The sequence below is a fragment of the Chelonia mydas genome, chromosome 2 (assembly GCF_015237465.2).
Source record: "Chelonia mydas isolate rCheMyd1 chromosome 2, rCheMyd1.pri.v2, whole genome shotgun sequence".
In the NCBI taxonomy this organism is placed as follows: Eukaryota; Metazoa; Chordata; order Testudines; family Cheloniidae; genus Chelonia; species Chelonia mydas.
The window spans coordinates 102695320-102710272 of record NC_057850.1 but is presented as its reverse complement, the minus strand read 5'-3'; the positions used below and the strand labels follow the sequence as shown (position 1 = coordinate 102710272).

The following is a 14953-nucleotide window of genomic DNA, read 5'->3' as shown; positions in this document are numbered from 1 at the left end:
GGGCTCAGGGTAGGGAGCTGGGGTGCAGCAGGGAGTTGGGGTGCAGGCAGGGGGCTCAGGGCAGAGAGCTTGGGTGCAGCAGGGAGTTGAGGTGCAGGAAGGGGGCTCAGGGCAGGGAGTTGGTGCAGGGGGCTCAGGGCAGGGAGCTTGGGTGCAGCAGGGAGTTGGGGTGCAGGAAGGGGGCTCAGGGCAGGGAGCTGGTGCAGGAGGGGTGCGAGGTGCAGGCAGGGGGCTTAGGGCAGGGAGTTGGGCAGTGGGGTGAAGGACGGGTTTGGGCTCCGGCCCGGCACCGCTTACCTAGAGCAGCTCCAGGGTGGCAGTGGTGCGCACTGGGGCCAGGGCAGGCTCCCTGCCTGCCCCTGCCCCTGCCCTGGCCCCGCTCCGCTCCGCTCCGGGAAGCAGCCGAACCACATCCCTGTGGCCCAGGGAAGGGAGGGGGGTGGGTGAGGGCACAGGGCTCTGTGTGCTGCTTTTGCCACTCCTCCAGGTACCTCCCCCGAAGCTCCGATTGGCCATGGTTCCCTGTTCCTGGCCAATGGGAGCTGTGGGGGGCGGCGCCTGGAAGCCAGGGCAGTGCACGGAGCCCTCTGCCCCTCCCCCCCAGGCCGTAGGGATGTTGTGCCGGCCGCTTCAGGGAGCGGCACGGAGCTCGCAGGGCCACGGGGGGGCAATCCCACGGGCCGCGCAGCCCGTGGGCTGTAGTTTGCCCACCCCTGGCCTGGAGGGGCGGCGCAGGAAATAGCCCCGCGCGCCACATGTTTGAGACCCCTGTTCTAGTGCCTATGCAGCTCTTGTAGATCCCAACTGTTATTCCGAGAACACCTGTTCAAACTGAAATAGTGTCTGTCGTTCCCCGTGAATGCAAATGTCAGTTGATGAGATGTTGGATAATCCCCCATCAACCTATTTTTTGTCACTGTTTCTGATCTTCAGAGCATGAACTCATCGGTTTGGTGGATCTGATTTCCAATTACATCACCACAAAGAACAGCAATCGGACTAAAATACACACAGATACATTATTGTGAGGAATAGGCCACAATTGCTAATGCAACCAGGAACTGGAATAGTGATCTAATTGCTGACCCTGCTCAATGCTAAACTGGCTTCAGCTTCTCGTAATTAGAGTTGAAATGCCTTTAACCATTTCAGACACAGATGTTGCTTGTAATTCCAATTCTGCTGGAGTGGACAAGCAACTGTTCTGGTGTATGGCTGTCCACTAATTGCATTCGCTCTTGTCTACTACATGTTTAGCTGAGCAGTTTTGTACAGTTCCGTCAAGCTGCTGATGTAGCCTGTGCCTGGCTGATGAATCTTGATATAAAAATTGCATTTATTTTATTGATAGCCATTTTGTAGTACTTGTCACTATAGTGTCTGTGCTCCTGGCTTGTTCTTTCCACTTGCTCTGTATTATGGTGCATTACAGAAGCACTTTTCAATTTGAAGTGATGCTATACTCTGAAAAGTGTCAGAAATAAAACCGCACTCTGGGGCTTCAAGTTTATTGTTACTCCATGACTTAAATGCTAAATGTGCTCAGATGACAATGGAAAAGGTGCTGCTGATGACTTCTTCCTGGTTGCTCATGAAACTATGTTATTTATTGATGTGTGTCAAATATGACATCCTCTGGAACTGGAAACTCCCTGCCACATAAAGGCATGTTGGCTTCAGAAAATACTTTATAATAATAGTGGGAAAACATCTCTATTGCTCAAAAGATACAATCAGACTACTATGTAGTCTGGCCTCTCCTTTTTATTATTTATTTATTTGATCAAGTGGAGGCAGGTAAACCGTTTAATGCTAATACGAAAATCTATCATAATTTTGTCCAGGTCTGAATAGTATAAAGTTGCAGCCATTCAGATGGAAATACTGATGCAGACAACTGAAGTATGTGTGTGTATATATATTGCGTGCACACGTCTATAAATCATTTGAATTGTCATTATTTTATCTAATTATATTTTTCACTAAATTTCCTATAAATAAAAAGCTAGAAAACTCTTTTTAAACATTAAACCATCCATGTTGCAAACTCATTCTGAAGTCTTGGTGCCTAGGTACACCTTCTCGGGCTCAAGCATCATCTGAAGATTTCTGAAGCTAGAACTTGATTAACAATTCTGTTGATTGTGCGTAAACCAGAATAGAATCCAGCCTGCTGACTCACTCTCAGTTGTGTAGATATTCTACTGTTAACAGGAATAAACAGTAGGTGGAAATATATATATGCCGCTAAAGCAAGCAGATAGAGTTCCGAGACTCAGTGGAAACAGATTTGTGTGAGTAAGAAGTTGTCATTTTTTTAGAGTGACTTCTCAAAAGATAAGCACACTTTATAGTTTAGCTTCTTTGTCCACATTAAATTACATGAGAGGCTCAGAATTGCTGATACCTGCCTTATCCATTGCAAAAAGCCTTTCTTACCATATGAACTTCCAGGATACTTCATAGAGCAAAATAAATGTGTCTTTCTTCCAGTGAACAATGTGAGGTGTTACGTCTGTCAGTTGTTTCCTTAACACAACATTTTCTTTAATCTAGGAGTGAAAAAGTCATCTAATAATAATGTACACATTCAATAAATAAATTTTTGAATTTATATTCTGTGAATATAACCCATACTTGTGGAAACCCTGACATTGCCAGAGATATCGCTGATAAAAGCTGGTTTCCACTTTTTAAAGATGTCTCGGAGTTATATCTTCTAGTACTACTACATATACTTGGGGAATCTGTAACAGGGCTTGGCAGGATTCAATTTCCTGACACGCTGAAATCGACAGGAAAAAATGCACAATTGGTAAGAGTGCAGCCTCTCCCTACCCACCCTGCACCTTCTGGGATCAGGTATCACCAGCCCTGCAGCAACACCGGGAGCCCTCTGCAGTCCTGCTGTCACTGGAGTGAGAGAGAGAGACCGGGTCCGTGACAGCAGAGCTGCAGATGACTCCCTGTGCTGCCGCAGGGCAGGTGACACCTAATCCCGGCAGGTGTGGGGAGGCTGTGGTCCTGGCTCAGTGGAGCAGAGATGCCTGACAAGGGCCACAAGGTGGTCAAGTCCTTGGCCACGGGGGATGCCACCCCAGTGCTGAATGGCTCCTACCCAGGGATGTCTTCCACGCTCCTGGAAGGTGAATGAAGAAGTGGGTTTGTGACCAGCAGGGTTGGAGAGGGCACCCTGTACTGCTGCTGCAGGGCCGGTGACACCCAATCACTGCAGGCACAAGGTGTGGGAAAGGCTGCAGTCCTATCAGGGCAGAGCAGAGACCCCTTGCCAGAGCTGTGAGGAGGAGGACAAGTCCCTGGTGCTGGGGGAGGTCACCCTACTGCTGACTGGCTCCATTCCCAAGCAGGAGACATTCAGCTGCGGGTGCCCCCTACCCCCTGCTGCAGGGTGCTCATCGTTCTCCTCATAGTCCTAGCCAGGGGTCTCCTCTGCATCCTCACTCTCACAGCCCTGCTCCCTTACCAACCAGGAGTATGAGAGCCATCCCTGGGCAGAAACTGTTCAGCAGCACCCTATGGATGGGGTTCATCATCGTCCTCTCATTCCTGGCTGCGGGTCTCTACAGGACCAGGAATGCAGCTTCTCGTGCATCTTGGGCCCCTCAGCCATGCAGCAGCCCCCTTGTCAGTTCTGGGAGCCCCTTGCAGCCTTGCTTTCAGTGCAGCCTTAACCCCAACCCTACAGCGCCCCTCCTGAGTTTCCAGCAACTGTAACAACAAAAACAGTTAAAAATAAAAATCAACATTAATCACTGAAATGAGAAAAACAAAAATTGAATTCTGCCAAGCCTGTGTGTAAGCCAGAGTAGTAATTAAGCAACGGAATGTCAAAAGTGCTGTGTGAAAATAGGGCATTTAGCTATTAGGAAAAAATAATTGCTTTTAACAAATTTTAAACAAAAAACTGCAGCACACTCAGCAATTCATCTGGCTGACAAGGAAGTGAAATAGGCTTTAAAAGACACAATCTGTGGTAGTAAGGGACATGGAGAACCTTAGGGTGGTGACAAAAGACCTATATGCCTAAATTTTTTGATTGATTTCAATAAGGTATCATTGATAAATGAACGGAGGAAGCATGGTTTTGTCGTTGCAACAGAAGTCCGAACAACTGCGATCTATTTCTGGCTTTGCCACAGATGTACTGTGGAGTAGTGGGCAACTCAATTAACTCCTTGTACTTCACTTTCCCCATATGTAAAACTGAGATAAAGTAGCCTCACTTGTGCCGAGAATCACTTTACTAATGTTTGTAAAGTTCAGTGATACTTATATTTCAAGCTTGAAATCAGTTGGATGTTTTAGACGCAGTTCTAGCCCTGCCTCACTGGTGTACAATCGGTTCATATCAATGAAATGTCAGATAATTTTAAAGTATTTAGGAAGAAAAAAAATCTGTTCCTCCCTGTATTTACAAGGCAAACATGCCTTATGAACTGGTTTGTTGGTTCTAAAGGTAAGAATTACTCTGAACTATTTCTTCTATCCAAATAAGCACCTCTTTATTTTATTTTTTATTCATAGATGACTCCTAAGTCTAAAAGGAAAAGCATCCACAGTAGAATGCTCCGGCCTGTATCTAGGGCTTTTGGTAAGTGGGTATCTTTTCTTCTTTTTCCCTTTTTTTCTTTATAATTTATTAAAACCGCTTCCTTACATTCAGAAGGTGAGAAAAGTGTTCCTGTATTTGAAAATGCAGAAGACTCTCGCTCTGGACCGCAGTTTGTGGTCCAACGAACTTACTTTATTTTTTGAAGTTTCTATGGTGAAAAACTTCAGAAATAAACATTTATTAGCTATAGTCCACCTTTTTCCACAAACATGTTACTGTCCTAATGCAAATGATGCCATTACTTTCTGTTTAAAATACCATATTAAGTTCTCATTAAAGGTTTTGATTGCTCTTAGAAATGGAATTTGACCTGGATAAAGCACTGGAAGAAGTACCTATCCATATAGAAGATCCACCATTCCTTTCCAGCAGACCGGACAAACGAACTTTTGGATTCATCTCAGAGCTACCATCCGAGGAAGGGAGAAAACTGGAGCACTTTACAAAATTAAGGCCTAAAAGGAATAAAAAACAACAGCCCAGCCAAGCATCAGTGAGTGACCATTAAAAGATTGTTGAGGATCTAAGTCAGGGTGGGCAAACTTTTTGGCCCGAGGGCCACATCTGGGTATGGAAATTGTATGGTGGGCCATGAATGCTCACAAAATTGGGGTTGGAGTGCAGGAGGGGGTGAGGGCTCTGGCTGGGGGTGTGGGCTCTGGGGTTGGGCCAGAAATGAGGAGTTCAGGGTGCAGGAGGGGGCTCTGGGCTGGGGCAGTGGGTTGGAGTGCAGGAGGGGGATCAGGGCTGGGACACGGGAGGAGGTCAGGGTGCAGGATCTGGGCAGCACTTACATCAAGAAACTCTTAGGAGCTGGAGGGGGGACATGCCACTGCTTCCATGTGGAGGTGCAGCCAGGCAGCTCTGCATGCTACTCTGTCCGCAGGCGCTGCCCCTGGAGTTCCCATTAGCCACAGTTTCCGGCCAATGGGAGCTGCAGGGGTGATGCTTGGGGCGGGGGTAGTGCACAGAGCCCCCTGGTTACCCCTAAACATAGGAGCCGGTGGAGGGGGGACATGCTGCTGCTTCTAGGAGTCTCGACACAAGCGCAGAGCGGCATCTGACCACGCTCCCCGGCTGCAGCGCGGGAGCAGAGCAAGCCCCAGACCCAGCTCCCAGGCGGGAGCTCGAGGGCTGGATTAAACAGGCTGGAGGGCCAGATGTGGCCCCTGGGCTGTAGTTTGCCCACCCCTGATCTTAGTACTTGGTTGTTTCTTACAATAAAGACTAAATCCCACTTTTGCCAACCCCAAGCACTCAAAAAGCATGAGTCAGGCCCCCCAGAATTATCAGATTGTCTTTAAAATCTTGAGATTTAAAAATATATTTTTTCTTTGCCTCTGTTTTTTGAGCCTTTAGGGGTGCACTCAAGTCACCTTTTCAAGCTTTTCTCTGTAACATGAGGGATAAAATCTTATTTCGATTTTTAAGTGAAAGCTGAGATTCTCACGTAGTCACATTACTCCGGAAAAACACTAAATATCGTGAGACTTGGTGACACTGAAATCCTTTTTTTTCTGCACAAAACCTGAGTAAACTGGCACGTATTCCTGTCTCCAGCAGCTCTCAGTAGAACCATTCCAGGACCTCTGCAGCCACTTGTGACCCCATACTCAAGACACGGGTTGAGCCAGTGGATCTGAATAATAACAGATCACTCTCTATGCCATTGCCCGCTCCAAAAAATACAACCTAGTTCACTGCTGCAGATGGAGCTCCTGTGGAGCACAGTTAAACGCATATGCGGGGTCTCTGTGGTTCTTTTTGCTACGTAAACAACCCCAGTTCTGCTTTTTCTCTGGCATGGGCATCTGCAGACAGAATTTGCATCTAAAGCTATACAGCTAGATCCTTGAGGAGAGCAGAGATGGTGTTATATCACTTGTCAGCACACCTTATCCAAGAGGCAGCCCAGGGGCCAGTTTGGCCCCTGCTGCAACTTGGAGCAGCCTCATTACTGCTCCAAAATTATACTAGCTGGTTAACAGGCTCCTAGAGACCCTTCCACTGGTCTGGGATTGCTGGAGCAGAAATCACTGTGGCCAAATACTCCCTATGCTGGGAAAGGCCAAGAGTAGATAGTATAGAGTTTTATTTCACTCAGGAGTTCCCCTGTGCCAAAGAAACCCTAGCCAGCTGTTTGGGTCTTTTTTAAAGTCAACTTGCCATCTCTTTTGTACTGACAGAGCCGTGCAGAGGGGACAGAGACTTAGCTGGCCCTTCGACTGCAGTACACTACAGCCTTGTTTTTCCAAATATCATACTAAACTGAGTCATATTCTCCCACTTTCTAAACTTCCGCCAGTCGTCTCAACTTATTTAATGTGTCCTGTGACATCTGGGTAAGTGAGGTCATCTGGCACTGGGACTATACCTCTGTTATGGAAAACTTAGCACCGGCACTATGTCCAGGCAGAGTCAAGTTCCATTTTCTTCTGCTTCCATGCAGTCATATGTTTTCAGAACTGGAGGATCCTGCTGTCTGGGGGAAGGGAGGAAGGATTGGGGGTTTTTAGTGCAGTGTTACCTCGCATGGAAATGTGAAGCGCAGCATAGATAGCATCTTGTATTTGAAAAGCTTTGCTCACTGTTTATGAAGAACAAGAAAGTGTTATTCCTTATGTCAGTGCAGTATTTCTGGGAACAATGACCACATTTGGATGACAAGGCATTTGTTTTTTCTTACTTGCACAGACTCAAGGTGACCGGTAAAAGAGGAGGGGACGCTTTGTTGTCATTATTTATTGTTTTATGCTGTTTATTGGAGGGTGGGGAGGGACACATCACACCTTTCAGGTGTTCTTAAAGAAAAGTGTGGTTTTCTGTTTCCTGCTTGTTTACCCCAGTTATTTCAGGAGTGTCAGATCTGGGTTTCCCTGGTTTTACTAGAAGAATCTGAAGCAGTCCCTCCCCCTTACCTGAAAGGGTGAGAGTGCTAAATTTTTAACAAAAACCTCTTTTCTCCCAAGTTTTTCTGAGGCATTGTAGTTACAGGTGTTAACAAAGAACAGGCCAACAAGTTTTAAATAGACTGAATAAAAATCCATTCCTTTCTCAGTTGTTCAGCATTCAGTCTGTTGTGACGTCTTATCCCACTGATTTTTCCAGTCCTGCATGTAATTCAGTAAAGAAAGGACCTGAATTTCTTTCTTTCTTTTTTTTTTAAATTGTTTGCTTTTTTTCAATTTTCCTTTCAGGCCACTTTCTTACGGCATAAAGAGACAAAAAAGGATCACTTAAAATGAAACTAAGACCACTTTCTCTGCTGAACGTATTTTACACATTTGATGCAATTTTCTCAGCATTAGATGAGTAAAGTATAAAATATGCAGAAATCAATGTATTGTTGCAGTATTGAACAATAACTGGCATTACAGGTTGTATCTGTAAAATCGTTCTGTGCCTTGGTTATTTTGGTGGTGATTGTACATTGTTAGTGATGCAGTCACTGTATTCGGTAGAATTTTAGTTGTTGGGGCATGCCTTCAGACACGACAGACGGACATGCAATTAGGATATCCTATGTCTTCAGACATGACCAACGGACACACAGGAATACACGGAGATTGGAGTCTTCAGTTACGGTTGTGCGTTTATTGTAGCAGAAGCTCAACTACACCCTGCAGAAAGCATAGCTGTACCACACTCGTTCCCTCCCCCACATCCCGAGAAGTGAGCACCAATATCCTTTTGCGTTTCCCCTCCCTAGGTGGGCAGTTCTGGTCTTGGTCTTGGCCCAATAATTGCCCTCTAATTTCTCTGCTAAATCCCCCGCCTCTGTTTATGTTTACCTCTGTCATTACTTTTGTTGCCATATAAGGAGCTGTTTTAAGCACTTGACTGTCTTTTTCTCGTGCACACCTGCAGGCTTGTGGTTATGCGGTTTTTCGTGTGCGTCTTCTGCCTGTAGCTTACCAGACAGACTCAACGTCAGATAGAGCCAGTCCCTCACATTAGTTACCTCTTTTTCAGAATGTTACATGCCTGCCTCCTTCAGGAAATGCTCTTGGCTTTGATACTTAAATATTTCTTTCTCTGGAGAGTTTCAGTGCCAACATTAAATGGATTCTGACTTCTCTTGAAGTCAATATCAAGATTTTTTTGACTGATGAGCTAAATATTTACATCCAGAGACAATAAATATCGATGTCCAAAAACAGATGTCAGTATATGTGTTGTTACATATGTTCTGACATTTCCAATTAGACAAATTCTTTTCAGAAAAAGAAGTCATCACTATGCTACTTTGAAAAAGATGTTTCCCTTATTAAAAAAGAACACATTCTGTTTTAAGTGGAAACAATGCAATTTTACCAAAAGGACTTATATTTTCAAATGAGGAATACAGTGCCACAGCAGAGGTATATAAGTGCTCTAGTTACTGTCTTATTGTTCATTTTATTAAATTACAAAGCTCATCACATGGTTCAGCAATTCAGGAACCAGAAAGTTTCATGTATGTATTGTGACAAAGTTCCTCCTCTACCTTGGTGGGTCTTGCGCTTATTGACGGATTTGCTCGCCTCGGAGATTCACGGCAGCCCTCAGTTTGGCTGTTTACGTGAACCTACAGTCCAGGTCAACTCCTCCTGTGTCTGACCAGGAGTTGGGAGGTTTGAGGGGAACCCGGGCCCGCGCTCTACTCCAGGTTCCAGTCCAGGGCCCTGTGGAATGCAGCTGTTTAGAGTGCCTCCTGGAACAGCTGTGCAACAGCTACAACTCCCTGGGCTACTTCCCCATGGCCTCCTCCCAACACCTTCTTTATCCTCACCATAGGACCTTCCTTCTGGTGTCTGCTAATGCTTGTACTCAGTCCTCCAACAGTCCGCGTTCTCACTCTCAGCTCGTAGTGCCTCTTGCTCCCAGCTCCTCACACACATGCCACAAACTGAAGTGAGCTCCTTTTTAAACTCGGGTGCCCTGATTAGCCAGCCTTAATTGATTCTAGCAGCTTCTTGATTGGCTGCAGGTGTTCTAATCAGCCTGACTGTCTTAATTGTTTCCAGAAAGTTCCTGATTGTTCTGGAACCTTCTCTGTTGCCTTACCCAGGGAAAAGGGACCTACTCAACCTGGGGCGAATATATCTGTCTTCTATCACTCTCCTGTAGTCATCTGGCCCGATCCTGTCACAGTGTCAATACATTAGTTCATATTCAGGCTACTTTCTTATTTGTCTTAATAAGAAAGGGTTTGATATTAACAGTAATTGTTCTCTCATACCTGTAAGAGGAGAATCTGTCCTGGCCCCTTAGAAGCACAGAACCTGGATCTCAGGTGCAGAGGGGCTAAGGTGGCTTTATGCCACCTTTTATATTTTCTAGATTTTGGGGCCAGAGCATTCACTGATGTAATTTAGACATCCTAGGGAGACGATCTAAGTTAAGTTTCAGAGTGGTAGCCGTGTTAGCAACTTCCTCGTGCTGCCTTGTGAGTGGTGGCACTGCCAAAACTGGGGCTGTTGCAGGGTCCTCTTTAGAGCCATCTAAAGAGGCTTTATTCAGTGTTTAAATTGGGAGTGTTCTCCCCCTCTGGATATGGAAGTTTGGCAGCAGAAAGGGATTATGGAAGACCAGCATATAGAGGCAGAGCCAAGGAGAGAATCCCTCCCATAATATTTAGTGTGTTTCATCTTCAGAGAGCTGTATAAACACTAACTGATCTTTACAATACTCCCGTGAGAGAGTCACCCAAGTTGGATAATCTCTTCCTTTTGTCTTTTGGCTTTAAGGTCTACTTTTCAAAGGCACAAAGAGGAGTTAGACCACAGTTCTCAATGAAAGTCAGTGCTGGGTGCCTAAAGTTAGTCACCTAAATCTGGCATTCAGTTTGAAAGTTTTGGCCTAAAGTGCCTTGCCTAAGGCCACAGAGGCAGTCTGTTAGAGGCATAATTAGTACACTACAGTTCTGGCTCCTAATTTTGTATTCAGACCACTAGAACTCACACCGCTTTCTAAACCAGGTGAACAACAGCTGACAAAGATTCTCTCTCTGCCAGTATATACAGTAAATACACAGATCAGGAGTTCCATTTTGAAAAACTGCTAACAAAAAAGTGTGCTTGAATACTAAATAACTGCTCTTCCTACACAATTTAAAGGATTTGAGCTTTTGCCTTGTTGGAATTAATAATATATTAAATTATTAATATGGGAAACCACCAGGCACTAATTTAACCATAAATAAGAACATAAGAATGGCCATACTGGGTCTGACCAAAGGTCCATCCAGCCCAGTATCCTGTCTACTGACAGTGGCCAATGCCAGGTGCCCCAGAGGGAGTGAATCTAAAAGGTAATGATCAAGTTGTCTCTCTCCTGCCATCCATCTCCATCCTCTGACAAACGGAGGCTAGGGACACAATTCCTTACCCATCCTGGCTAATAGCCATTAATGGACTTAACTTCCATGAATTTATCCAGTTCTCTTTTAAACCCTGTTTTAGTCCTAGCCTTCACAACCTCCTTAAGCAAGGAGTTCCACAGGTTGACTGTGCGCTGAGTGAAGAACAATTTTCTTTTATTTGTTTTAAACCTGTTGCCCATTAATTTCATTTGGTGGCTGTTAGGGGGCTTATTTCTTCACCCACTTACTTCTCTGGTCCTTCTCGCATGAACAGAGAGCAACAATACCCGAAGTCCAAAGGTGCAAACAATTCGATGTTTATTGGGGTGAACTTCCAGCAAGCATGATTCCAGTTTCCTTCCTTAGTGTCCCCCTTCCCAGCTCTGACACCACAGAGCCTTACCTGTGTCCCTGTTCCCATTTCCCCCTTTAGCTAAACATGATTCCAGTTTCTCCACCCTCATTCTCTGTTCCCATTTCCCCCACCCTCACACCCACCCACAGACTATATAGTAAAACTTGAGTTCTGCTTAGCTATACCTTAACCAATCATTTTCCTGAAATTTAACTAACCAATCCTAACATATTGTAACATGATTATGTAACCAATTATATCCCACCACCTTAGTTTACACCCAGCAAAATTAATTATACAGCAGACAGAAACAATCACAGAACCAGACAGAGATTATACAGACAAAAATAGGGAAATGGGGACTACAGTGATAGAACAACAAAGAAATGAGGATTTCACATCCCAGCTATTGATAAGTCAGTTCTTGCCAGACAGGATGCTATCAAACTAAGTTTCCTTTTACATTTTCTAGGCACTTCCCTTTCTCTGGAGGTGGTAGGCATTATCAGGACAGGAGTGTATTCCTAACAGCCCAATAGCACCTTCTTTCAATGTGACTAGTTTGGAATGTGAGGATGTGACTGGTCGCTTCCCAGCTTATGGCTGCCTCTGTTGCTTAGCCAAAGGCCTTAGCCTAAGAACAGGGCCTCAGAGTGTCACCGTAAGAGAAGGACCTTACACTGGCAGACAGTGATTTTCATTCTTTCTTTTATACCTCTAACTAGCCAAGTGATAAGAATACACCTAAATTCTTAGAGTATAGGCCTTTACAGACAGGCCTGAATATCTATATCCTAACAGTGGCCCCTAGTTCTTGTATTATGGGAACAAGTAAATAACTTTTCCTTATTCACTTTCTTCACACAACTCATGATTTTATATACCTCTATCATATCTCCCCTTAGTCTCCTCTTTTCCAAGCTGAAAAGTCCTGGCCTCTTTAATCTCTCCTCATATGGGACCCGTTCCAAACCTGTAACCATTTTAGTTGCCCTTTTCTGAACCTTTTCTAATGCCAGTATATCTTTTTTGAGATGAGGGGACCACATCTGTACGCCGTATTTAGGATGTGGGCATACCAGGGATTTATATAAGGGCAATAAGATATTCTCCGTCTTATTCTCTATCCCCTTTTTAATGATTCCTAACATTCCGTTTGCTTTTTTGACTGCCGCTGCACACTGCGTGGATGTCTTCAGAGAACTATCCATGATGACTCCAAGATCTTTCTCCTGAATAGTTGTAGCTAGATTAGCCCCCATCATATTGTATGTATAGTTGGGGTTATTGTTTCCAAATATCTTTATTAAATCCAAAGGCCAAATGACATCTGTACAATTGCTCTAAACATGCCTAAAAAGCAGTTTACTACATCCAAACACTAACAAAACGTGTATATGTTTTTGATCAAGATACTTACAAATGGGCTAAACCCAAGAGTGCTTAGATCCACATTGGTTGGCTCCAACATGGTCAGGCAGATATTAGCAATGAATCCTTTAAGAGTTTTACTTTTTTATACCCTTGAACAAACAGATTATGTCATTCCCAATTACTGATTTGAGCTAAAAACCAATTGGTGACAGTTCACCCTTATTTCCAGTCTTAATCCAGGGGAGATTTACGACCTCCTTTCTTCCCAAGGCCTTTCCTCCCCTGCTCCTTGCTGTCTCACAGTTTTTTCCATTGCACTTGAGTTCACAAAGGTTTTAACTCTGGTGTATGGGTTGGGAAGGGCCATGTTGGCTCATTCTGCGACTGATTCTCTTAAAATCATCTGCAATCACCCCTATTGGTCAAAGGCCTTCTTTTTAGAAACTTTCCCTTATCTTATTAGTTAATCTTTTGAACCAGACATCTTCCCTTCTTCATTCCGTATGGCCTTATAATTTATTATTTTCAAGGCCTGCCTTCTGCTTGCTAGTCAGGGCCTTTCTTTACAACTTGTATATTTCCTTAACCACTGTTAAAATAACTCTATTGTTTAATTTCATATTTATCCTTGTGCCTTACAGCATCTTTGAAAAGTGAGATTTCTTACTGCCATGCTTTGTTTCTTATGTTATGTTTGCTTTATCAGGTGTGTGGGGCAACACCTCAGGAAGGAGAACAGAATGGCCTCATGGGTAGAGTGGACGAAGGTGTTGATGAATTTTTCACCAAGAAAGTGACAAAAATGGATTCAAAGTATGTTCAAATCCTCTAATGAGTCAAAGTAAAGACCATGCTTTCTTACTGATAGTTTGTGAGGATAGAATATTTATGGTTAACACATTGTATTTGACTTCTTTTTCTAATATTCAGGTCTCCAATTTGCATAGCTACTGTCAAAATCAGACTATATCTTAATAGCCCAGTATATCAGTGAATTTGACTACTCATTTTAAAAAGCTTACTTTGAAATAAATTGCTTTTAATATACACTATCAACCAGATTATCAGATGATGTATATTAGCATAGCTCCACTGACTTCTTCATACCCATAAATGGCATCACTCATTACATCACTTATTATGACATCACTGGAGCGATACCAATTCACAGTGGCTCAGGCTCTGGCCCTGTATCTTTAATGTGTGTTTAGTTAAGACTGTTGTCCTCCATAAATGACATGGGGAAGTGATTTATGTTTATTGATACGTATAAATTAAACACTTGTTTTACAAAATTGTATTGCTCTGTTTGTGTATGACTCAATCCAAAAGGTCTGCCTTCTACATCTCACATAACAAGAAATCCAGCCTACAAGGGTTTAAACTAGATGGATATTTTATAGAGCCAACAGTAAGATGTTCTGGTTTCTTTAATGTGACTGTACAAACAAAAGCTAGTTCAAGACTACCTAAAGTGACCTGTTATTTGCTATTTTTGATTAAGTAAATAAAAGTAAAATGTTTAAGTAAATCGTAAGTGTAAATTGGTAAATGGCTGGAGGAGAGAGGGAAAGGAAGTGTTAAAATTGAGTGTGAATGATAAATATCAAAAATGACAAGCAGATGGCAGTAATTCAGGATTGCAAATACGAAACCATACATGACATCCAGTAAGTTGCTGTGAAATCATGTTAGCTAAAAAAAGAAATGTTCTGAACAACTTCTATACACAGTAATTATGGGAATTTTATACAAATTATGTATACCTTTAAACTTTTCTTGTGTTGCCACTGATTTTGTTTTTATGGAGCAACATATCAGTATTTTACGGTTTTTCAGGGCAAACATTAGGTAGTGTATATGTTGCCACCCGATGTACCATTCTCCCAGAAAAGCTGTGAATTTGGTAGGGTTGGGAACATAGCTGGTCAGAACTGCATTGGTTGTTGGTGCAGAGATCTGGAGTACTAAAAGGGGCAGCTCCCCAAAAGTTGTGTTTTATCCAGTACCTGGGTCATGATGGTAGCTGGTAGCTATTCGTGGGGGTGAGGATACCCTTAAAAGAGCAGACACATTGAAATTATGCTTGGGGGGATGACTGAATTAGAGCCATTCTGATGCAACTTGCAGTTTAGAGGTAGGAGTAGTCAGGCCAGAGGTACGCCTAAAAATAAATTAGTGAAATATATGTCCTAAGTGGCTGACCTGCCTCTGTGGCACAATGAGTAATGCTAGCCCTACAGTTCTT

The 14953-nt window shown here is 43.7% G+C and overlaps 1 protein-coding gene across 7 annotated transcripts in view; it reads left to right on the top strand.

Moving 5' to 3' along the window:
• CARMIL1 (capping protein regulator and myosin 1 linker 1) overlaps window positions 1–14953 on the top strand; it is a 255236-nt gene that overhangs the window by 217327 nt on the left and 22956 nt on the right. For all 7 annotated transcript variants that reach the window (XM_037893029.2, XM_037893030.2, XM_037893031.2 and 4 more), the window contains 3 exons: window positions 4546–4612; window positions 4930–5126; window positions 13412–13518. In XM_037893029.2, coding sequence (XP_037748957.1) covers window positions 4546–4612; window positions 4930–5126; window positions 13412–13518 — 371 coding nt within the window. The remainder of the gene's footprint in view (window positions 1–4545; window positions 4613–4929; window positions 5127–13411; window positions 13519–14953) is intronic.